This window comes from Centruroides vittatus, unplaced genomic scaffold (genome assembly GCF_030686945.1).
Source record: "Centruroides vittatus isolate TY-2023 unplaced genomic scaffold, ASM3068694v2 contig_955, whole genome shotgun sequence".
In the NCBI taxonomy this organism is placed as follows: domain Eukaryota; kingdom Metazoa; phylum Arthropoda; class Arachnida; order Scorpiones; family Buthidae; genus Centruroides; species Centruroides vittatus.
Genome location: NW_027122634.1, coordinates 2,615,946 through 2,642,586, shown reverse-complemented (window position 1 = coordinate 2,642,586; position 26,641 = coordinate 2,615,946). Strand labels below are relative to the sequence as shown.

General features: G+C 25.5%; 1 protein-coding gene across 1 annotated transcript in view; it reads left to right on the top strand.

The window, feature by feature from the left end:
- The first annotated feature begins 2,483 nt into the window (after positions 1–2,483).
- The window catches only part of LOC136985154 (uncharacterized), a 56,211-nt gene continuing 32,053 nt past the window's right edge, over positions 2,484–26,641 (top strand). The window contains exon 1 of the mRNA XM_067282362.1: positions 2,484–3,390. Within this exon, the coding sequence (XP_067138463.1) occupies positions 2,694–3,390 (697 nt within the window). The 5' untranslated portion in view covers positions 2,484–2,693. The remainder of the gene's footprint in view (positions 3,391–26,641) is intronic.

The window sequence follows — 26,641 nt, the reverse complement described above, 5'->3', positions numbered from 1 at the left end:
ATAGCAGCAGTTGAAAGTTAATTAATGTAAATTATTAAAGTTAATTAATGTTAGAATAATTATGAAAATTGTTATTATAATACATATATTAATTATTTTATGCGAATTAGTGAAAGTTTTAATCGTGTTTTATCTGTTAAAAACTTATTTTTCGTACGAAAGGATAAAAATTACTCGTTAGATCATGATGAATTTACCCTATTTTTAAGAAATAGCAGCTGCTGAAGCATTTATGAAGTATTATTGCAGATGATTTTTTACTAATTTATAAGATTTATAGTGCAAAGAATAAACCATCCATCTCAGATAGAAGCTGATTCTGAGTTACAGATGTTCCTTGATATACTGTATACATTAGAATAAACTTTTCTAGAGATCGATAGTCGAAAGCTTGATTATAGGATCCAAAATCGATTCGAATACTCTTCTAAATTTTAACCATTTTGAAAAAAAATTAGAAAAATTCGTGTGATTATATTTGAAGATATGCACTTTGGGTCTGTTAGCGCATATCAATCATATATGCTAAAGGTTAGAGAAGACAAAATACTGTTGCATTACTCTTCTTCTATCACGTTTAATCTCAAAAAATAATATTTTGAAGAATATTCTAAGAGAAATATATTATTTTTAGCTCAAGTATTATCTACTGAAGCTCGAAACGATCGAAATTTGCTCTGGAAAACTACCCAATTATGACGTAACGAATATGATAAACATCTCGAGTTTGCATTATAATTACATATATATACTGTATATTGTTTGTTACTGATACTTAAATATTTATTTTCATCGCAATGATTAAATGAATAACTATGATTATATTTAAAACATTCTTCTTTGCTACCAATTTAACGATTTCAATACATTTTGTATATTTCAAAAAATATTATCGCTAAAAAATTGATAGATGGATCTTTTATATCAATTTATTTGTAATTTTATAAAATATTTATTTATGATTTCATTTTATTTATTACTCCTTCTATATTTAGAAAATATTATTTATATTTTTGTTGATATTTTTATGTTTTCATTCGACTAAACTCCGCTTCTTTAATGCTTAAAAATTTTTGAAAATTTTCCGACTTGAGCGGAAATAAACTTATACCATTAAAATACATAACATTCTACCCTACAGGAAATAGTTTTGGAACAGATAAGAACTACATCTCTATATAAAATTTGATTTATATTGATCTAGTACAGGTTTTGAACTTTTTAAAAACGTTGAAAAGAGCAAAAAGCGTTGGAGTAATGCGCCCCACTTACTACGTATTCCGTTAAATTTAAAAAAAGCAGTTGATAAATTGTATAAATTCAATATTAAAAAAAATATATATCTCCTTGATATTTATATACATTTTATCTTTAATATTATAAGAGTTGTGTGTAAAAATCTGTAAAAATTATCATCGCATTGGTTCTTAATTGATATCACGTATAAGCTATATTCCTCCAGGTCATACTCTACATGTTACGATCTATATGGATTGTGGTAAAATTAATAAAATTACAACAGTTTAGATATTGTATTCAACACGGAAAACTCTTGATTTATACATTTTCTAGCTTCGTAACTGGCTTATAACGCTTAAGAAGTATTTTGAATTGTGTACAAATTTATGTAAATATCATTAAGAAGTCGGTAAATATTCTCCAAGAAAATGTAAAAGAATATTATAATTGACTTAATATTGAATTTAATATATAAATTATGAAGGAAATTCTCTTAATATAATCTTATAAGAGATCAATTTATTTTTTCTGGCAGTTAAATTTATTCCTGTTTTAATTAATTAATTACTATATAAGATTTTTCATAATTAAAATGTCTGTTTTTATTTAATTATTCATTTAATTTTCTTTAAAACGGAATGTTTAATAAATATATAAATTCAAAAAATTAATATTTATAAGAATTAATTAAATTTTTATTTATTAACATGAGAAAATTAAGCTGCATTTTTTTTTCGGTATTTTCTAAAATTCGTGTAAACGAAGAGGAATAAAATTGCTAATAAAAATAAAAATTCGATGTTATAATAAATTAAATATCATCATCAAACAATTAATCTAATTATGTATAATTTAATAAGTTAGAAAGTTTAAAGTTAATGTAAAATTAGTATTCATTAAATGCAACTTTTAATAATAAATTGTAAATTTTATCAAATCGTAAATCACTTATCATCATCAATTTTAATTATAACTAAAATTCATTTTAATAAAAATTAAATAAAATACGAAAAATTGATTTTTGTGTATTTAAAAATTAAATTCACGCGTCCAAAAGAATAAAAATTTCCGTTTCTTCCTTCTAAAATATGATAATTTATTGAAGAAAATAGAATCAAATTATTTTTATATTTTTTTAATATTTTCAAAATTTATATAAAAGTAAAAATATTTTTATTTTTTCTTTTAGTTTTGCGAAACGCGATCGGAGAAGAATAGTAAAATAGAATATTTCGCTATACTTTAGATCGGTATCGGATTATATATTTTTAAAAAAAATGAAAATAGCGAAAAATTTCTGTTTAAAATCCAAATTTCATAAAGAAAACTTTGGTAGGACCAGGCGAAAATATGAAATAGTGCGCAGGCGCCATGTGTTTCATTCTCACAACGAAGCGTAGGCGCTCTTGTAAAAGGTGGACATGAAACTCGCGAGATGAGAGAAGAGTGCGGGAATGTCAAGTGAACTAACGAATCATCAGAGCCATCTAGTGAGCCCGACAAGAGTCCGTCCTAGTAGCCCAGAATATTTCGAAGTAAGAAAAGTAGATTCCGGTATTTTATTAAAGGTAGATCAATGGCAAGAGGAAAGCAATCCACCTGGCTCCTGGTGCAGAGGTGCACATTACCTATCTCTTCCAGATAGCATCGGCTTTACGGACGAACTAAACACCTCATTGAAGAAAAATAGAATCTGGAGAGTCTGTTCTTATCCGGACGAGAAATTAAGAATCGCAACGAAAAGAAGAAAAATGTGCCTACGGCCGGAATGCGGAAGCAAGAGCGACGGAAGTGGTAGAACGGAGGGTCGCAGGAGGCATCATCATCATCATCATCATCATCACCACCATCATCACCATCATCGTCGTCATTATCACAGGCATCATCATCATTGCAGAAAGAAGCCTCCGAATGCTACACTGTTTGCATCTAGAACAATTAGCAATAAAACTTACACGAACACACCGCTGTATCTTCGATATTCATTAGGATCTGCAGGAACGTACGGAAAAGATCGGAATGCGGCAGAAGGAAGCGGTAGACGACGGTTGGTGGTCGCAGTAATCGGTGCTGTGGCTGTATTCATCATGATGACTTGTGTGTTCTTAGTTGGAGCCACTTTATCGTTGACTCCGGCGATTGACGAACTGGGTGAGTTTAACATCTTATAAAAATATTATTACTCGAACAATTTGCATAATTTATGCTTTAAAAAAACAACCCGCATCTTTGCGGTGAATTTTTGAATACTGTCCAAATATTGTTTATAAATTTTCTTATTTAATTACACTTTTAAAAAGATTATAAATAACCTATCTCCTCTTTTTATTTTGAAAAAATGAAGTTAAAAAAATCACAAAAACCGTTTCGATTTTCTGTAACAGGAATATACGAAATACAAAATTTTTTTATAACAAAAGCCACAATAAAATGGAACAAGAACATGAGAAAATGCCTTTATATATATATATATATATTATAAAAATTGGAGAAAAATTATTAATTTTTATTATTATATAATATAAATCAAAACACGTAACTTCGACAAAAATATAAAATATAATAACTAAAGAATTACCACGAGAAAAAAGTACAAAATTCTTTAAAAATCATCTGCAATTAATATATTTATACATGTAAATAAATGCATATTTATTCAAATAGCTTCATTTCCTTTCTTCCATGAATAAAATATGTCTATTTTAAAATATTAATTAAAAAATTTAATAAAACGAATTAAAATAAAATCCAATAAACTTTAAAACAACAAATTAATTAATAAAATATTATAAATAAACAAATGAAAAATATCTAAACATTTAGATATTTTATACATACATCATATATATCCATACAAAAATCTGATGTATATAAATCCAATAACAGAGATTCCAGATGAGATCCATGATACATTGCATATATTCATCCAAAAGTTTTGTCTTGTATACTTGTGTAGTGTATTATATAAATCTAGGATGGGCAATACAGAATATAAAATAAATCAAAAATGGATGTTCCTGTGTAATTTTGAATTCATTCGTTGTTTGCAGCTGTAAGGTTGATTTATTTAATAATAATAAAAGAATTAAAAAAAACCCGAAAATATTTTTTATTCAGGAACAGCAGCAATGCGGGAAATTGGGAGACAGCCAAAATTTATCCATAAACAATAAAAATATATATTGTGTATCTAAATATCTTTAAAAATGCATAATAAGATGAATAATTTTCCAATATTTTTGATTTTTTAATAATTATTTTAAATATTAAAGTAATATTTTGATAATTAATTTTATCATTTTTAGTTAAGAGAATTTGAATAAAAATTTGCATTTTGATAATGTTAAAGCATTTTTTTTTCTAAAGAAAATTTAATGAAAATGTAAAAAAATAGGAATTTTTTACGTTGAGAAAAAGTAAAAAGTTTCGAGTTTTACTAGACTTTTGTTAAGAAATAATAACAGTTTTATTAAAGCGCGCATCTTGATCAATTTTTTTCTTTATCAAAAACTGAACTACATCTCAAAGAAATAGATTTTTGTAAGGAAAAAAAATTAAAAAAACTAAAAGTTTCAGTAGCTTTATTACAGTTTTTAATACAGTAAAAATCCATGCATAATCATTAATCAAATCCACATATTATAAATCACTTGTACCGGGATGTACAGAGTAAAATCAATCACGATAATGGCTATCAGAGTTACGTAAGTACTTAAAAACTTCCTAAGTTTACGCCAGATTAATGCTTATTTTAGTAGCAATTTTTAACTAAACGGAAGCACAAATAATTCATATTAAGGTTAATTTTCCAGTTTTAATACGGATTATATACATATATGAAAGAATTTCCGAGAATGTACAGCTGTCGGTGATAAAATCTGACATCATGACAGTTGTGATGGAGTGTCCTTCACAATATTTTCCAATCGGCTACACTGTTGTAGAAACACTCCAACATAGTGACGCAATTATAATCAATGTTATTAACAAAGTTTAATTTAAAAATTATCAAAATAATAAATAATTATCGAATATTTTAAAAAGATTCCAGCTGGCAACTTGTAAAGAAAATTCTAATCCGTTCATCCCATTGGTTAAAATTCAAAGTTAACGAATCGTTTGAAATTAGTTTATTAAGTGAACTATGAAAATATTATTTTTAAAAAATCTTTCTGGAATTTTATATTTATAAATATTTTACAGTCTAAAATTAGGCGCATAAACAGTAAATAATTGGACAAAATTTTTGATCGGATGTAAACAAATTAACATTGAAGAAACGGATACTATGTTAAAATGATGATAATTTATTGAAATTTAATCATAATTATTTAATAAATAGAATTTTTATTACGAAATTTATGCAATTAGCTTTTGATCAATACTCTTAAAATTTATTCAAATTCTATTAGCTGATTGGTTAAAATTTCAAAATATTTTTATACTTTATTTAATTATAAATATCAATAAAATCGATTTTATATCTAACTAAATTAATTTAAAATTATTTCTCATACAAATTTATTATTAAACGTTTTTATTTTGAATAAAATTTGCTCGATTAATTAATATTTTACGTAACGTAAACTGGTATAATTATTGAACATTTTATAATTCTTTTAATAATAATTAATTACAACAAATTTATTGAAAATTAAGGAAAATAATTTTAATAAATATATTAAGTCGTAATTTTATATATTTTTTCACATTCTTCAAATACGTAAATTAATTATTATATAAAAGCTTAAATATTTTCATATTAGATAATGTAGTAGTTTATTAAAAATAAATAAAAATTGGATTTTTAATTATCAAAGCAAAATTAGAAAAATAAATATTTTATTTTCGATATTTTAATTTTTAAATTATTTTTTAAAAATTAAAAATGTTTAAGATAAATAAATTTTAATATGTCCAAATTGGTTAGTACAAGAATCTTGATTGGTAGAAAATGTAATAATGACGTAAGTGCGAACTTTGGTTTATATATATATATATATATATATATTATATTATTACAAATTATAATAATATATGTAATAATTTACCATATAAAATATATTTTTAAATTTATTAATTATAATCTCTCGATTTGTTATCGTGACGTAATTTTTTTCCTGTGAACAATAGAATTGAAGTTATAGATTTTTGACATACTGTAAACAGATAAGTTTTTTACTTAATAATTCAATTAATATAGTTTTTACCGATATTTTTTATCTTAAAAATTCACAATTATTGATAATAATCGTAACAACTGATTAACGTGGTAAAATAGAAAACAACGCAATTTTCGTGGGGTATCTTAAATATTCCTATTCAATTGTTTCAAAATTAGCATTTTCAAACGAAAATTACAAAAAATAAAAAGGTTATTTCTACATAAATAGACTTTTAAGGTAAATTCAAAGACCCAATTTTCTTCAGAATAGTAGTTTTCGGTCCCTTAAGTGTCGTCAAATAAGCTTCTAGTCCCATAGATTCCCGTAAAATACAGGTTCTGCCACAGATGACCATGAGATATAGAGTTTTAGCCCTCATAAATATCTTAAGGCAATTCTAATTCCTAAAAGTTTCCATAAACTGAAAGTTTCGAACCTTTTATGCGACCTCCGCGGGATCATAAATATTAAGCTGAATATATTACATAAACTTAAAAGATATCAGAAAAATGTTAAACACATGTTATAGTATATTAATCTTCCGAGTCGGTACACGTTAGAGTAATCAAGATTTTAAAATTCCTGTTGAATATTTACAACTTACAGAAGAGATATTACAGCGGTAATTAAGCGCTGACACCATTTTAAAATTTACTAAGTAAAATTTATGTTAATTATTTCGAAAGAATTATTTTCTAAAAGAACTGAGAATTCTTGAACTTCCTTTAATTAAAAAAAAAATCAGAATAAATCGATTGAAAGCTTATGATAATATGTAAAAAGTAAAATAATTCGATAAGAAAGAGACTATTGCTTTAATTATTTGGCATAAATTTTTAATTATTGTAAATTAAGATTTAGTCACTTAATATCTATTCATGCTGTATATTTATTCCGGCCTTTTAACGCTCCTCATTTTTAATTATTATTTTTAAAAAAAAATATTAATTAATCATAATAGTAATTAACAGTCGAGCAGATGTATTAATTAAAATTATAAAATATAAATCACAATTTAATTAAACAGAACATATGCATAGACTCTGATTTATATTTAAACTATTTTAATGAAGTTTAAATTCCTCGAGTTATGAAGTTGTTTCAACCGAATAATAAACTGTAAAAGTTGCCATTGTTCAATCTGTTACTAACAAATTGAACTGTTGAGTTTTAAGTCTATTGTTATTTATTTATTTATTATTATTATTATATAAAATTTTTTTAAAAAAATGACACCTTGTTTATTCCTACACGAATTTGAAGCCTGTGTAACAATTTTTAATTAATCAGAATTCCAAAATATTAAGAAACTACAGATATTTAATTTGTATATTCAAGAGCTTTCTATCTTGAGAATTTTACAAACTACAGTAATAATAATTATTAAATCATACTTGATTTACAGCCATACTTATTAAATAATAATTGATCTATGGAATTATAATATTCTTTTAACTTTTATTTTCCCCCCTTTTTTTATCTTTGATATTTTAAATAAATAGTCAAACGTGTTCGTGATAAATTTTTAGATATTCATTCATCCGTTTTAAAGTTTTTCTAAAAAGTAAAATGGTAGTTTTTCTCTTAGAATAGAAGCTTCAGATAAATATAGATACGATTACTTCAAAAGAGGATAAACGAGTATTCGCTTATTTTTAAGAACTAAATTTATGCTAATCTGCTGAATTTTACAAAGATCTAGGCAGTATTGTTAAAATATAAAGTTTTCAAAAAATAATGAATAATATTTCCAAATATTTTTCTACGTGTAATCATCCATAAAAGATGTTTTTACAAATTAAATTTTTAGTACCCACATACATGTATAAATACACACACGCACATATATATACACATATATATCGTGTGTCAAAGGTTCTGATTATATATTATATATTTAAAGCATCCTTTTTAATTAAATTCTGCACAATTATTCAAAATGGAAATCCTATTATAACCAGAATTAAAATGATTATAACGATTTACTTAATAATTTCTAGTCAATTTTATATTATTCACTAATATTTATATAATATTTAGTTTTAAACGCCATTACGAGTAAAAGTATTCAATAAATTATGACGTAGGTTGTAATTGTCACTTCATCTAATCAATTGATGGAAATTTGCCAAGATGTTTTTTAAAGCATACCTGTCTTAATCTCGAAAAAGTTTCAATCTATTATTTCTGCATTACAGATATTCATTATTAACAGATTTAGGGGTGACTTGTCACGTTTTACGTGTTGCGTTAATAATATTTAGATCTTAAAACTGAAAAAATTCTGTTTATATCATATTAAATTTCGTAAACTTTTTAATCTGTTGAATGTTATTCTATTCAGTCGTTAACTATACAGTAATTTAACATATACATTTTTTATAACACAGGTATATTGCCAGTAATCTGTTATATTTTCAAATTTTGTTATCCATTTAACTTTTTCGACAACCCACTTTTTAACTTTTAGATACTAGAAAATTTTTTTACAGATTCAATTTTGTACGTTGTTTTTTCAGCTCATTGATTTCAGAAGCAAAAACAACTTCCCTGAAAGATAAAACATCGAAAACAAATGGCCTTCAGCATTAACCTGTACTACATGTAATCTTTGCGATATTCAGAATTGATAAAGATCGTATTTTAATGTAAATGTACTGTATCTCCAAATGAAGAAAATGATTATATTGTTTATTATTTCTTGAAGCTGTAGATCATACACGACAATATTGATAAACAAGTAATAAAAAAAATGTATTTAATTTGAAATAATTCTGAATGTAATTATATTGTAATTTCTATTAAAATTATAATTTTATATTATTTAATTATAATTACTATCTTTTTATATCATATTATTATAGTACGAGAATGCTAAATATATGATATGTTAAGTCAAGTTAATAGTTTTTAATGTATCTGCATTAATCTAATTACTATTTCCTGCTATACAAATATAAATAGGCTTGACGTAAAATTAGTAGAAATTGGGAAATTACTTTTTTACTATTATATTACTTTATACGACATCATTATTTATCAATCATATATTATAGATATAAACTTTATATACCATTCTGAATTTTATTATATTATATTATGTACTACAGATTTTTCTATTTCAACGTAAGTGCAAACAAAATACCGCAAATTATTAAATTTTTTTTTGTATCAGAAACTAACTTGTAAGTTTGGTGTTTATCCTGTATCGTGCATGAATTCTTTTTTAAGTAAAACGTAATAATAAATTAACAATTTATAGTCTGTTACGTAGGCATTATACTTACAGCATTATATTAAAGTACTTCAGTTATTTTTATTATTTTTTAAATATTTTTAGCATTAAAAATTGATTTCATGTCTAAATATAAAACTTACAGTTTTTTTAAATGTATTATTATTATTTTTTATATCACCAAATATAAATTAAATTGGCTTTTTATTATGCTTTATAAATTTTAATTGGATCAAAATAATTTATCTATTTATTGGTTGTTTTTTTTCTTTTGCAGTAATTATTAGTCACTTATACGATTTATCCGGAATTGTACGTATTTTTCTTAATTTTCAAATAATAAGAAGATAGCTAAACTGTAGTTCTTTCTTATAGTCTTCAATTATTATATTAAAGAAAACCGAAAGTTTTGGGTATTATTAAAGAATCTTGTAAGAATATCTTATTGCTAGAGATGGGCAAAATGTTAGTAAGTTTTCGAGTATTCGAGATTTTGAATATAACGTTGAAAATAATAAATTCGAATACTACTAATACCTTTAACACCAGATGCTGAAGAAGCGCACGGTACGTCAACGCTTCTTCAGCATCTGGTTTAATTTGATTTTAAAAAAGAAGCAGACTAAATTCTGGTGGTGTTCGAATTCTTTTCGTAAGTAAAAGTCTGCAGTTAGTGGAAATGAGAACAATTATTGATTAATCTATTATAGTTGAGATGACAGTACCTAAGAAAACACTGTACAGTACAACTCAAAGTTAAAAAGTGAAAAGTTTTATTTCTTAGAATTTAGTAAATTGTTTTTCTTTTTTACTTTTTATTTTACTTTATCAATTTATTAATATATAGAAATAAATAAAACAAGCTAAATAATAAATATTAAATGAAATTATTAACTAAATAAGTTATATAAGGTAATTGAGTTCACTAAGTATTCGAGTATTCGAATTCGAGAAAAGTTATATTCACCCATCTCTAATTATTACGATATTATTCAATCTAGTTACAATTTTCTGGTTGATAATCTTTCGCTGGCTACTTTAAAGCTTAACAGTTAGTGAAGCTGTCAATTCAAAATATTTTATCTTTAGAAAAAAAGTGATTTTTAATGAATATAGAAAACTGCTTTTTTTCATTATTAAATTATTCAAATTATTTAAGTCCATAACGCCAATTTTTTCATACGAATAATAATGAAGTGTTTTTGTAATTACAGTGTTAACATTTCTATAAAGATTTTATGCTTAGAAACATTATGGTCACTTTCACTCATTATTTAATTTTATATCGATTTTTAGATGAAGATTTTGAAATACCCCAAGGAATGCCGAGAAATGATATCATGCGTGTTATCTTTGTAAATTAGTTTTAATGCCGATTTCACGATATAGTTAACATTAAGTACAACTATAACCATAAATAATTTCAAATAGAAATTTTTAATAGACTATTACAATGAAATCGTAATCACTCATTCGTTATTTTCGATCCATTTTGTATGTTCGTTTATTTTTAACTATAAATCTCATTAAGATTTTGTTAGAGATTACTATTAATTGACACTGATAATAAATTAATTAAAAAACATAAAACAAAACATTAGTAATAAATAAATAAAAAAAAATTACAGATCTTATCTGTATTCTGCATGAAAACAAAACAACTTAATTCTTACTTCCTATTTTACTGGCTATATAATGTAATATAAACATGCGAATTTGATACTAAAATTAACTTGCTTACTTAAGAATGGCTAAATGCTAATTTTGAATTTTTATTTTTAGTTATAGATAAATTTAAACCATTCCATTATCATTTTTGTTACTTAAAAATGATCAATTAAAGACTTCCACGCAGAACGCAATCAGCTGTAACTTAGTGATTCAGATATAAATTTTAGTTATCTCGTTTCGTGCTTTAAATGTCCCATCGAATGATTTTGAATCGTTCGTTGCATGCTGAATTGTCCAAGTAGTGATTAACGGTCTTTATTCAGTGTACGAATCGGTTTTTAACAGTGTTGAAAGCACCTTGAAAATTTGTCGCTCTTTTGTTCTTTTCTTTTGAATTACGATTTAATGACGCCTTAAGTAATTCTTTTACGTCTCTTTGAAATAATATTGTGAAACTTTTACATTTTTAACCTTCGATTTTAATACACTTTTAATTAAAAGTATTTTTTTTTAATTTAAAGAAATAATACGTTTAAACAGCGAGAATATTTGGACGTAATGTTTCAATGTAATTTGGACCGGGTCAGGATTCTTTATTAACGAATTAACAAGTTCGAATCACAGATTGTAATAGTGGAATTCTAGTCTGTGGTATTTGACATGATCGAATACAGTAAGAAAACAATTAAGATTTAAATACAATAAGCATTAGGAAAATATTAAATACAGTAAAATTATATGCATGGTATACATTTTATTGTGTTTAATATTATTTATTAATGCTTAGTTTATTGTATTAAAATCTAACGAAAACGTTATATTCAAATATTTCTTGCTATTTAAAGGTGTCGTTTCTTTGAATTTTAATTTTCACGGCGTTAAAGACGATTATTGTTCTTATGTTTGATTTTTTTATAATGGAAACTAAATAAAGAATTATTATTGCTTCTAATGAATAGCGTTACAATAAAACTTCAATTATCCGAATTAATTAGGGTATGCAGAATGTCCGGATAGTTGAATTTTGCTTCAAATAGTCTTTTTTTTTTCTATCCAAACATTTCATTTTGTACGTGTGTACATAATCATATGCAAATAAATGACTACTGTTCATGCATATACTGTACATATACATGCATGCTTATTTATTTTTAAGTTAACAAAGTCAAAGGACAATCCGGATAATTGTCGATCCGAATAATCAGCGTGTGGATAATTGTAACTTTACTGTATCTAGATCTTATATTTATGTTTAATAAAAACATTTATTTAAAGTAATTACCTTAAATAAAACGAGAATATTTTAAAGAGCGTTTGATAAATGTAAAATAATCTGTATATGCAATAAATTTCTCTTTATTTTGTCTTTTAAAATTTGATAATGATAATGATAATAAAGCTATTCTTTCAATAAAATATATTTATTTTTCTTTATTTATAATTTTTCACATTTTTTACACGTTTATTTGTCTTAAGAAGAAAATTCAAATGTAACTTCAACGGTAGCAAACGGTTTAAAATTAATTAAGAATAATTTTAATCCAAATAAATTCTGCTTTCGTTCCTAATTTTATACGTTTATTTTAAAGTTTAATTAATTTAAGAATAAAGTAACATTTAATTTTATTTCAAAAAAAAAATTCTTATTAATAATTTTCTTTATCTTTTCCTTGAATAATTTTTTAAATTATTTAAATTCGACTGGCAGTAAAAATGAAATACACAGAAGATTAACCATTCTTTTGTTTTTTCATATGTAATATTAGCTTTTGTTATTTGTGGGTTATATTATTTTAATTTATTGAATTAAGTATCGAGTTGGTTTAGCATTTTTAATGCGATTTGCTATCTTTGTAGGAAGATTAAAATTAACAAGATTGACAGAAATCGAGTTTGTGTGCATAATCGACAAGACTTTTTGGCACCAAAATGAGCGCCGACAAGACTAGATTATAATTTAGTTATTCTATGAAAATTAGAAAAGTCTGTATTTTTTAATATAAAATTGGAGATTGAAGAAATTTCATTCATATCTTCTGTTCTAACTTTCTTGGCAATGCAACTCCCTAAAAGCAGTGGCGTAGCTACGGTTCTCCGGGCCCGGTGCGGAACCAGATTTGTGGTCCCCGAAAAAATTTTTCGGGTCTTTTTTCTTGTGATTTGGGGGCCCCCATGGGCCTATCCCTTTCCAGGGGCCCGGTGCGGATCGCACTTACCTCACCTCCTAGCTACGCCACTGCTTAAAAGTAACAAAATCTTTAAGGCATAATCATACAAGTGTTTCGCTTTAATTTAAAATATTACAACCAGTTCGAAATAAATCGTATTGAATTCTGATTTAGACACGTAAAATCATATAATAGAAGACACACCAATCTGTCGAAAGTGAATTTGTGATGTTAAAATGCAGACTGTAAATTGTAATTCCAATAAATTCAATTTATTTTAGAAAAATTTAGTAAAAGAAAATTGCCATAACATTTTAAAATCTGATATGAAAATTATGTTTTAGATTAAATTTTCTAAAAAAATAAATTAAATAATTTATCGTAAATGTTTTCAAATTTTTATAGATAATGAATTCAATTTTATATATATATATATATACTTATCTACGAACACTTTTAATGACGGATTATTGACTCGAAGAAGTATTTTGCTACCGACATTATCAGAAATATTAAAGATAAGATTTATAAATAAAACAACATTTTTAGACGTAAATGTATCACAATAGTTAAATTTTAATTATGCTTTAAGTCTGTTTAAAAATTCATTTAAAATCGGTCGTTATGATTAAAAGAATGAGTAATTTTCCTTTGATTTTGATACTAATTAAATATTCATTTAATATTTAATTCCGTATTATTTCTCCGTATGTTAAAATTAAAAAGACAAGCTTAAGAGGATACTAAGAATATTTATGGAAAATAACTAGATTTAATAGTTTAAATTTTTAATTTATTATTATTATTGTTAAATTTACTTTATTTAATATTTTTAAATGGAAGGAAATTTTTGGTTGTTTTATAGCAAAAAAAGATTTTTCCAATAAATTCTTTTTATATTTAAGAATAAATTACTTTGTGTAAAAATTGTCGATTTTTGATATGTAAATTATTTAGAGTCAGTGTGAATGCATCTTCTTGAAATTAATATTCATTGTTCTCGAACGATTTAATTTTTAATATTTAATATAAGCTTTTGTTTTTTCATCTGTAATTTCTTTAAAAACTTATATTAATATGGATATGGTAGCATTTTCTAATTCTCAATAATGTGTTTTATGTTGATTTTCTCGTCTTATATATTTTGACTTGCCTTTCAGATAGTCTTGTGTTAATTTTTTCTTATTTAATGAAGAAACTCTGTTTTCATTCCCTCTTACCGAATGATTTGATTGTAGGTCCAATTTAATACGTTTGTTTCGTTGCTCTGTCAATAGTCTAAATCAAACATGCTCCCTTCTTATTATTTTCTGAAGCATTTGCTACTGTGTAATTTCTTTTGCATATCACGATTTTGTTGTTTAGAAACAATTGAGTTATTATTTTCCTATTTCAACGGCAGGGAAACGAAGCGTTTCACAAATCTAATGGCCGAGTGGATAAAACCACCGAGCAGTTGGTAGTTGATCATGGGTTCGCATCTTGCCGACGGGCTGGCCACGTGGAATATAACGCCTAAATGGGAGCTAGTTTTCCATAGAAAGTCCTCCTGCGAGTCACGTTGCCATGTACAAACAATAACAACGAAGCGTTTTCTTTAATTTATCGTTTCTTTTTTTATCGATAGCAGTTGAAATTTTTGCTGCTTCACCAAACGATTGGGCAACTTAACAAAGTATTTCAATTGAAGTCTATTTTTTCGGAATATAATAAAACCACAGAAACGTTTTCGACCCTTCAGGATCTTTGCCTTTTATTAAATTACTTCTAGGCTAAAGATAGAACTTTTATTGACTTTCCTATACAGCCCAGAATTTAAAATGCCTTGGTGGAAATGCTGGTTTAACCAAAAAATAATAATAATAATAATCTACATTCTTATGAAAAAATTAATAGAATTAACTCACTTAATTAAGTTTGTTAATTTTACTGGCTTCTTGTTATTTATTTAAATTTAGTTGTGTGTTAGTAACATTATAAATATCGTTAAAGAAAATATTACATAATAAGTATATAAATTGGTATAAACAGTTCTTATGCTATTTAATAAAATTTTATAGCAGTAAATAATAAACAGCGCATCAATTTGTCTTTTATTCTTCATTCAGTACATTAATTTTTAAAGTTTTTAATCTATATATTACATAATGTTGTTTTTTAAATATATATTTCTATAAAATTTAAGTAATAAATTTAAATTATTATAAGTACATAAAATTTTAATTAGATTACTAAAGTAAATTATCATAATTCATTAATTTGTAATGAATATTTTATAATAATATTAAACTTTTATTTAAATTGTTGGTTTTTATATGAAGATTCTACAATAAGTTTATATTAAAAATTATATTTCTCAAATTTTTCAATATATTTTTAAAAAAATAATAATAACGTTTATAAAGTTTTTATTGTTTTATTTATAATAATATTACCATATTAAAATAATTCACTAATATATTTTCAAAAAATGTATTTAAATGCAATATACGTAAATTATCGTAATTTGTGTAGTTAAATTGATAATATGAACTTCTGTAAATCAATTTATACGAAGAGGATGTATTAAAATGTCGCATTAATTTTATATATAACACTTTTAATAATTTAATTTTTGAAATTTGTTATATAAAAAGATTAAATTATTAATAAAAATTTGATTATTTATGTATGGCACGTTTTTAGGATATATTATTAAATAATCTTAGCAAAAAATAATAATATGATCACAAAGAAATTTCCGCAAAAGATTTATTAAATTTCTAATTTAAAGAAAAAGAACATTTACGCTCAACTGATAAAAAATCTGAAAAGTTTAAAATTTCTTTATCATTGAAATCATATCAGAATTTATATTAAAATTGTAAAATCGATGCTACTTAAAAAAAATTTTTTTAATTAATTAATAATTCATATAAGAACAGATTCAAATTTTTTACTGCGAAAAATTATATTGCCTTTGAATTATTTTGTTTTGTTTATCTTAAGTTGTAGGCCTAAGTAGAGATTAGCTTTCTTTTGAAAGTTAATCTCCACATTTGTTAGTTTCTTGTTAGGAATTATCGATTAAACGATTTAAAAAAAAAAAAAAAAAAACTATACCTATCTTCTAAATAAGAATTTAAGGAATAAATAATCTGAAAAATAATCTTAAAATGTACAGTTTTCTGAAGAATTTTCTCAAAAGATTCTTTCGATAACACATAATAGAAGCAAAGAATTCAAAGGTTAGACTCGTTTCTCGTTTATTACACCTTATCTTCAATACTTCATCGTAAGAGAATAAACTCCGCAATTGTCTTGTTTAGTCAATAAATAAATGGAAATTATTTAAATATTCCGTGTTAAAGTAGAACTTAGAGAATCTTAGCAATGAAATTTCAAGCATTCTTTTTAAATTAGGAATCGTAGTTTATTCCAAAAGTACTGTATATCTATCATGTTTTCTTAATTATTGTATATTCTTTCCACGATTAAATTGACCTATATTTTTACATATTATCTACCAGTTATTATTCTGCTTCATATCTATCGGTGTTTATTCGTATTACTTAAGCTAATTAAATGTAATTAGCATATTTATTAATGTTTAGAGTAAATATCAGTAATATCCTTTCATCACGCGTACAGGGCGAATCTGCAAGGAGAGCTTTTCGTATTTTTATCAGGAATTTATGGCCACTAATATACTATAGTGAAAATATTTGAAAGTGGTAATCTTATAGCAGGGATTTTAAGAGAAATTAAATTATAGATCTCCTTTTAATTCCATCTGGCGCCACAGGTATAACTATAATTTGACTATCCAAACAAATTTTATTGTCATTAAAGCGTAATATTTAATGATTTATATTGTCCATTTTCGAATAAGTCTAGGAAAACAGGCGCCATTGGAAATTTCTCGGAATTTATTTTATATTCACAGAATAACTGAATTGAAATCGAATAATTGGATTTGAATTTCATAAATGCCATCCGCTCAGAATATTCTAACGAACAGGCATAATTTATCTGTCGTGTCGCATTAAAATGGCAAATTCGATAAAGTAATTTCTACATTTTTTCTCGACCGGTTTGCATCTCGTTAAATGTTTTCTTAAACAGGAAAATATAACGGCATCCAAATACTGTATAAAGCGGACATAAAAATACATTATTTGTCATTTTGAGTATTCATCGCGACACGCATGCATTTTACGAACGAAATATTAATCAGAAATTTTAATTAAGTTATAAATTATTAATATATATATTATTACACCCTTGCAATAAATGCATGTTTTATTTTGTCTCGCACAGAAATTTATTCGATAAAATGTTACAAACGACGAATTTATTGAACAGAAAATTTGATGCGTTGCGTGCTCTGTTTTCGTGTTAGTTTCATCTGTCAGAAAATGAAAAATATTCTCCCGAAAGTAAAAAAATTAATTTTGCTTTTTTTCTTTATTCATTTATCTTTTCAAAGTTATCGAACACAAAACTTAATTTTATTTAATTAATATACTTCTACGCCAATGCCATTTCGGATGATAATTTTATTTCCAAATATATGAATTTCGACTAATCTAGATAATTTTTTTTTTTTAATGCGGCGAAAGCGGAAATCATTTCAGGTTGTAATCTATCGAAAGTACGTACATTTTACGACTCTATGAAACAACTTTTAATTATTTTTACTGTTTCATTTCATCTTCAAATAATTATCTGTAAAATATTAATTTTCCGTACGTTATACGATCGAATTATGCAGAAATGTAATAGTTAAAAGTAGTCCTATTATTTGAATATAATTATAACCTTTAACAATATTAACTTTTGAAGGTATTTTTTTAAAAAAATCGAAGTACATATAAAATTTAAATTTTAATTATTTAAATTGGTCTGTGACGTTATTTTACTGGGACTTCTTCTGAAAACTGTTAAATTCTCATTATCAGATTAGGAACCTATGTTAAGAAAAGAAAGCTCGCTGTAATTAATTTTTATAGAATAATCTTGTTTAGAATAATAAAGTTGCTGCATAATTAACAAAGCACTTTTATGTACTACATAACATTTCCAAGGACAACATTTATAATTATAATAATTGAAAGAACAAATTACTCTATAATTAAATACTAGCTGAGTGTTTTTAACACAAAAATTATCTCACAACTGTAATTTTTGCTTTATAGTTTAATAACGTTTCAATTAATAGGTATTTTTTTTAAGTTAGAACGAGGTTAAAGACTTTTTTTAAACATTGATACACTCAATATCTTTATACGAATTTTTGTTTAACTTAAAAAACTTGTGTCTTATCGAATGAAATTAGAAGTAAGGAAAGAAAAAACTTTTGTTTGTGAAAGTTTAACATTTGTTATCAGTTTTACTTGAACGAACACGTTGTAAATAGTCCTGTGCAAACTTGGATAAGAAAGATATAATAAAAGGTGTATCTTCTTCTATTCTCGGGACAAGTAGTTGTCTTTGCGCCTTGGGATATTCTGATCTCTACAAAACATTCGTTCGATGGTCATTGATTGAGTACTGTCCCCGAACAATGTTTGTTTTTCTCTGGTGTATGATAGATTTAAGAAGGTGAAAACGCTAAATTTAAAACTATTTGAAGCTTAATAAATAAAACAACCAGACTGTTCAGTAATGTTTTAATAATTTTCTAAAAAAAATAATTAAAATAGTACTACACAGTCTGTTTTATTCACAGTCATTAAACTATTACTGCAGTGATTTTCTAAAAAAATCATACATTTTTTAAAACTATTATTTTACATTATTCTTCGTTTGTAACAGAGGAATATGGTCTAAAATGACACACCCTAAGGAAAATGTTAAAAAAATGTTAAATGTTTTCTTCGACAAGATGTTTAATGATAAGATACTATTGACATGTAATATTACACTGAATAATACAAGCAGCACTACAAAAACGGAAAAATTCACTGTTTTTAAGTAATAGGTGCTTTAAAAATAATGATACTGTTTTAGATGTTGTATCGTTTTACCCTCGTGACTAGGATAAAACGATAACCTAAACTAGTTTTTGCATAAATTGTATTTAAAGTTGTTTCCCTCTTGGTGAGACCTCACATTTATTATGTACTCACAAAGAACATTTCTTACATTTAAGCCATGTTTCTCCTGTTAGAACGGCTGTATTTTGTTCCATGACTTCCTTTTGTATTTTCCCGACAAAATCTAAAGTAAAAATAATATAAATTATTAAATTATTATGTTAGCCTGTGACATTCAATCAAGCAGCTGATATTTTATTTTACCCTCAATGAATAATAATAACAAAAGTAATACAGTAATATAACACAACCATAGAGATGAAGAGCTAGTTTGTTACAATTTATAAAGATCACTTATACTTGAAAGCATTACGTTTCAATTATTTATGAATTGCGTGTACGATGACAAAAACGTGCATAAACAGTATTATATTGCAGAGAATTTGCTTGATTTTCTTTCTTCTTCAGCAAGCACTCTTTGTGATATCGAAACTTTGTAATAATCATAGAATGGTAAATTCAAATGTATCAATATTTTATAGCGTTTTTCAAATATAATCAGTGTACCGTTTCACTCCAGTGTGTCATTTTAGGGCAGATTCCTCTACAGATTTGAAAATTTTCATTTGTTACTTCTAAGCATGCTCTAGGAAAATAGACTCTAAGAGATTTTTAATTATTAAATTTTTACATTTCCAGTAAACATATATTCAGCTAGATTTCTTTCTTAATTCAATATTTTTAAATATATATATAAGTTATAAATAACATCAAGTAAACATTTTAATTATAGATTATGTCAGATTATGTTCTAATTAATTATAAAATTGTTTTATAGTCTAATTTTAAAAATATGTAAAAAACAGAGGATTATTTTATTAATTTACTTAACTTAGTTTCATTATGTTTTGCATTTTCCTTCCTTTTTTAAACTAAGACTAATAATAAATTTTGCAAATATTTTATAAACTATTTTTGTATTTTGTTTTATAGATTTGCTTTTAGCAGGAACTTGCAAAATAAATTCGATAAACAATTTATTCAGTTTTGTTCTTTCAAAATGTATTTTGCTATTTTTGTAAATAAGAAAGAATGAAAGAACGAACTTATATTTTTCTTTCGAATCGCATTGTTTTTAAAATTAATCCTTAGAGAATTGCCTTAAATTGAAAGTATAGGGATGACAACTTTCCTGAGAAAGCTAAAGCTAAATTAGGTAAAGTAATGAAAATTTTATGGGCTTAAAAAGTATAGTTTATATATAACTTTTTAGACGCTATTTACGGATTACGAAGTTTATTGTGTAAAATCTCTTAAAATTAATTATTATAAAGTCATGTAGCGTGTAATATTCCGCAGATTGTATTTAGTATTAATTTGGAACTATGAATAAATTTAAAAATTCTTAATCATATACAGTACACTTATTGATAAAAAAAAAAGTTATGCATCAAGAAGGAGGCATTGAAATTCAATGAAGCTGATTTGTGCAAACGTAGTGACAATGGTAATGAGTGACTAGATTATTATAGCAAAGAAACAATTTCCTGTGGAACAATGATGCAATTTAAAGGAACCTTTTATAGCATCTGATAGGATCTACTCTTGTCTGGATACATGCGACAATACGGTTGGGCATGGATGCATACAGGAACTGTACGCTATCCTGTGGCAAGTTTGCCTACATCTGTTTCAACTACCGCTCCAGATCCCATATATTTGTAGATAACCAAAGATGACGTCCCATCTTTTCTCGTAAATGCCCCATACACGACAAATGTGGAGACCATGCAGGCTTAGGAAATGTGGCAACGTAACAGAGACATTCCTAGATTCCCTAGCTGTGTGTGGTCGAACATTATCCTGCAGAACTATGGCTGTTTAGGCAACAAACCAGAGCGCAGGATTTCTTGAACGGACTGCTGTGTCGTTTAATGTCCCTTGAGCAAAACTAAGGATGATCGACTGTCATAAGAGATAGCTTCCTAGCAGTGGTATACTCAGAATTTAATTTTGGGGAGCCTAGTGGAACTGTTTAAAAGCTTTTTAATGCGAATTCAATAAAATTTTTACCTTATATGACCACTAATTCATAAGTATATAGAAATAGAAGACACGACACAATATACAGAAAAAATGAATTTTAATTAGGAAAATATTTTTGGAAAGCTTTCTATCGTTTTTTCCTCTCTTTCTTTGGAGGATGCCAGGATCCCTTCACCTCTCACTGGGTGCCCCACTGATTCCTAGACTAGCATGTCAACAGTGGGGCAGTATGCCGCTAAACAGTAAAGTGGGATTGAAGTCCTCGCCGGGAATCATTCACACTAACACAGTGGTCGTCCGTTCATAAATAGAACTGAAATTCGTCGCTAAAGATAATGCACTGCCAGTTTGTAGTAGCCCTCTGTCACGACACCATTGCAAACTAAGCTGACGATGTTAAGATGCTAATGTCAGGACGAATAGCGGTCGCCACGCATTCAAATTTACTTGCCTATGCTAGTTGCCTGCTAGTGGTACAGGAAGAGACAGGATTCTGTAGTGAAATTTTCAGCTGTCTCTGGATAGTACGAACAAAGACGTAATTGCAGCTGTTCGTGTTTGTGGAGTCCAGAGTCTGGCCGCCATGTAGCCTATATGTGCCACGTATCCACTGACCCCAACATCATAGTCAAGTCAGAACGGTCCAGATAGCGGGCAACTTGCGAAACAGCCATTCTGATTCCCTCAGCCTTATGATGCGTTTTTTCTCAATCTCTGTCAGCTGTGCATAATGTTTTTCATACAGGCATTCGAAGACCTCCACACAATAGATACATTGAAAATTGTGACACGCAGTGATCCTTTTTATTGATAACGATTTAAGGCACTCTGATGGTATTGCATAGCGTGTAATCGGACGACAACTGTAATCATTTACGTATCTGAAACAGCCGTTTTTGCAGTAATTGGACAGTTCTATCTGAGTAAGTAACTTTTTGTTATTGATTATATAATCAGATTAATGCATAAAATAAAGTAAATAGCATCTTTTAGTTTACATTTACAATTGAAGCATTTCAGATAAACTCAAAAATATCTGCCAAAATGCAATATTTTAAAGAAATCCTTTACTACCTTGTAAGAGAACCGATTATATCTCCAGTATATTTGGCAAATTGATATTGATTACGTTTCTATCCGCTATGTGATATATTTCTTAAATTTATTTTCTTTTTTTTTGTTTATGATGAAAAGTGATTTTTCAATAAATGATGTTTCTCGTTTTAAAAATTAAAGCAATTTGAAGAATTTACAAGGATTTTTTTAATTATATGAATAATATAAAATATATACGTTATATACGAATTATTTTCTTAAATTTTTCACCAATATAAACAGTAATTATATAAAACTTACAAATAGCGTTATCATGCTTTGCTGTTTCTTTTCATTCTACAGAAGAGACTAACCTCCTCTATGATTCATAATATTCTTTACTTTCAAAAATTTCAAATATAGCATACTTTTCAGTATTTATTTTAAAATATTTTCTAAAATTATAAATTCTATTACATTTAATCAAAATATAGTTCTATTCACAACAGATAACTTTGCATTTTGTAGAAATGACACTTAAAATCAAATCAAAATTCGTAAATTTTGCGAATTTCTGATATGATTATTATGTGATATTAACACATTACAAATAATATCTATTACTTACAAATCAATATTAATTTAAAATTTGGAATTTTACTAGCATTGTTATTATGTTTCCTATTTCATATACTACAGTTGTAATAAACTTTATCGATTATTAATCATTTCAAAATTAAAAACTTCTTTGCACAAGTTCACAAAAAAAAGAGACTTTCCGAGTTATGTTTTCATTGCTTTTTAAATTCTATTATCTGTAGACATTAAAGATTATTCATTTTCACGAAAAATATAGTTACGAAATTCTATTTAAAGGAATTTTTCAAAAACTGTTTATGAATAATTACTAATAAAAACTGAATAATTTTTAAAAATAAAATACGGTGTCTTAATTTGAAAAAAAACCAAAATGTTCTGTATAATTTTAAAAGTAAAAATACAACTAAACAAGCAAATTTTCTGAAAAGTACATTCCATAATGACAGCTTTAATTTTCTCAAAATATATCTCTTTCGGTCAAAAAATTAGTTAATATCTATTAAAGAACTTTTATAGATTAAGCTTTGTTTCAAATTTCATAAAGAAGTAATTTTAATAATTTTATCATTTTTCATTCAAGCAGAAAGAAGATAAACCTTTTCAATTATTATTATTTTTTTCGAAAAAAAATAATAATAAAGAATGCATGAAAAGAGACTAAAATCAATATTTAAAAAAATTCTCTTTTGTAATTATTTGACATGTCCGCTGCATAATTTTCTTAAATTATACGTACGGTATATCAGAATATTTTAATTATGATAATGAACTTTTTGGAATTAATAATTATTATTATTTTTTATTTTTTATATCGATTAATTCGAATGATTTTTAAATATTTTCTTTGGTACTTATTCATTATAAACCAAATAAATTTATTTGTCGATTCTAAGTAAATATTTACTAACAGAAAATTGAAATTTACTATTTTTGTAAAGTGCTATAGAATAATCTCTTGTCTTTATACATCGTTATCATATTTTTAAATGCCTTCGGGTGTATAAAATGTCTTAACGATGAATAAAGATAACATTTAACAAGATTTTGTGTATTTGATATTTTATCCTTCAAATATTTTGCATAATAAAAATAAAGCAATTAAGAAACGTGGTTGTTAGTTTACGTATAAATATATGTATTCTGTATAGAATTTTAACTAGGAGTAAATCTCCTGAGGGATAAACTTATTTATTTCGAGATAGGAAGAAGTATATTTTGGAAAATATCATGTAATATTTTCTTGAATATTTATCGAAGTATTTTATATGCAAAGATTTTTATTCCAATGATATTTGAAAAGTCAAAAAAATACTTTTTTCGAAGAAAAATAATCTTGTCTTGGCAACAATTCTGTTCTTCAATCGGCGTGATGCATTTTTTAAAATGAAAAGAAACAAATGAGATGAAACGGCATGAAACGTTCTCTCTGGCAGCAACTGTTTATGATATCGTCCATAAATAATATATATCTTTTTATAAAAATTCAATACAATTTATTTTCAAAATTCAATAACATTTCTTTTGATTATTGTTATATATATATTTATATATATATTTCAATAAAAGGAATAAATGATATAAAACAAACTGATTTCGATACTTAAGTAAACAATATTTGATAGTAAGCGATTGTTTTTCTCTTATAGATTGTTAGGAAAATATGTTTTTAGCTGGAAAAGATTATAACAAATTGAAAGAATTTTACATGGATTTCTGAAATTGTGAGTTGAGTATATTAAGTTATCGAAAATTGAGTTGATATATCAAATTTGTTCGACGAAAACTAATCAAAGTTACAACTGTGCGATGTAAACTAGGAGAAATGTTTGTCTACATTTTTCTATTCTACTTGAGATGACGAAAATATCGATATAAAGCAATAATAAAAGTCATACGTCAATTAATGATAAAAATAATATGCCATGCTCGCATTTTTTTCCATTGAGCACAAGGAGGCTTTTATGGGCTGTGAAAGATTACGAATGTCATAAAATTGTGTAGGTAGTAGCATAAAATGAATTGAAAATTTGCATTCTTTTCGCTTATTATACACATGTATATAAGTAACGCAAAAAATTACAATTGAAGCGGAATAATAATTAATATCATAAGAAATATCTTTTTATTTTTAATTACTTGATATTCAACATGGAATAAAAATAGTTTTAATTTATGATATCCAAAGGCTAAAATGATAAGAATTGAGATCAGTCCTTATCATTTTAGTTGGAATATCAATGAATTGCTGGGCTACGAATGAAAAAGATATTTAATATTCTGCAAAACAAAATTATTTTAAAATTTCTTTTTAAAAAATTTTCTCTTTAACCTCGGTTAAAATAGGATTTTTTAAGGAAAGAATGTTGGGTATAAAGAATAAGAATAATGATCGTAATTATATCGCTCATTTTAACTAAAACCGATGGCAACAGTAAATGTATAAATGAAAGAAGTTTTTCTCGAAATGAAATAGGTTATCAATAAGTTGCGGTATAACTTACTGCAGGTTTTTTGATGGCCTGCTTCGTTTTAACAGTCTTTCGTTTTCTATATGCTGACTGCAGAAATTGCAAATGTCTTTAAAAGTTATTCTATACGGCTTTATTTTTCTAAATTGTGATAATATCTGTAAATTAATTTTTGTGCAAATTATAAGGAGTACAAAAATAATCTACGATTTCAAAAATTTATTTAAATAAATGTAATATTTTAATTAATAAATTTTAGTAAATAGCCTTTACATTTATCTTGTTAAAATTAATAATTTAAAAATATTTATTCGAAACTTATAAATTGGCAGGAAATTATTACATCTTTCAAATCTACTAAGAAGAATGAAATATTTTTTATGTAAATCTTAAATCATTCTTATCGATAAGATTTGTTTTTCAAAATAATAATTTAATTGAAAATTTGCTGCCGAATTGTGTAGTATCATAGAGTTTGTAGAGAAGATATCATAAATTATTCAGGATTTTATAAATAGTATTTTAAACATATCATTTAAAAAACTTGAAAAGCCTCTTCGTATAGTATGTCCTGTCTTCTAATCCACGTTTAGAAGATTATGTTATCAGGGTCTTCTAAAAAACATCAAGAATCTATCAGACTACTAGTATCAAATAACGTCAGAACTTTTTTATTTCTGTTGATTACTTTTCATTCTAGTCACATGGGAAATGAAAAGTTCGCCCGGAAAGATTCGTTGAGCAAAAAAAAAGAACTGTTTTCTAAGATGCCACAAAAACATTAGTTTTTTGGGAATTGTTTTTGTGACATCTCTGAACAACAACTAGAGATTTTCTATATACTCACTTAAGATTTACTTATACATGATGTAGTATAAAAAATAAATTGTTTTAATATCTCAAAAGAAGAATTTTTAAGAGTTAGTTAAATGTAATTTATATTTTAAAAATTTAATATAAGCCAAAAATTCTGGAATAAATATCTAAAATTCGTGAT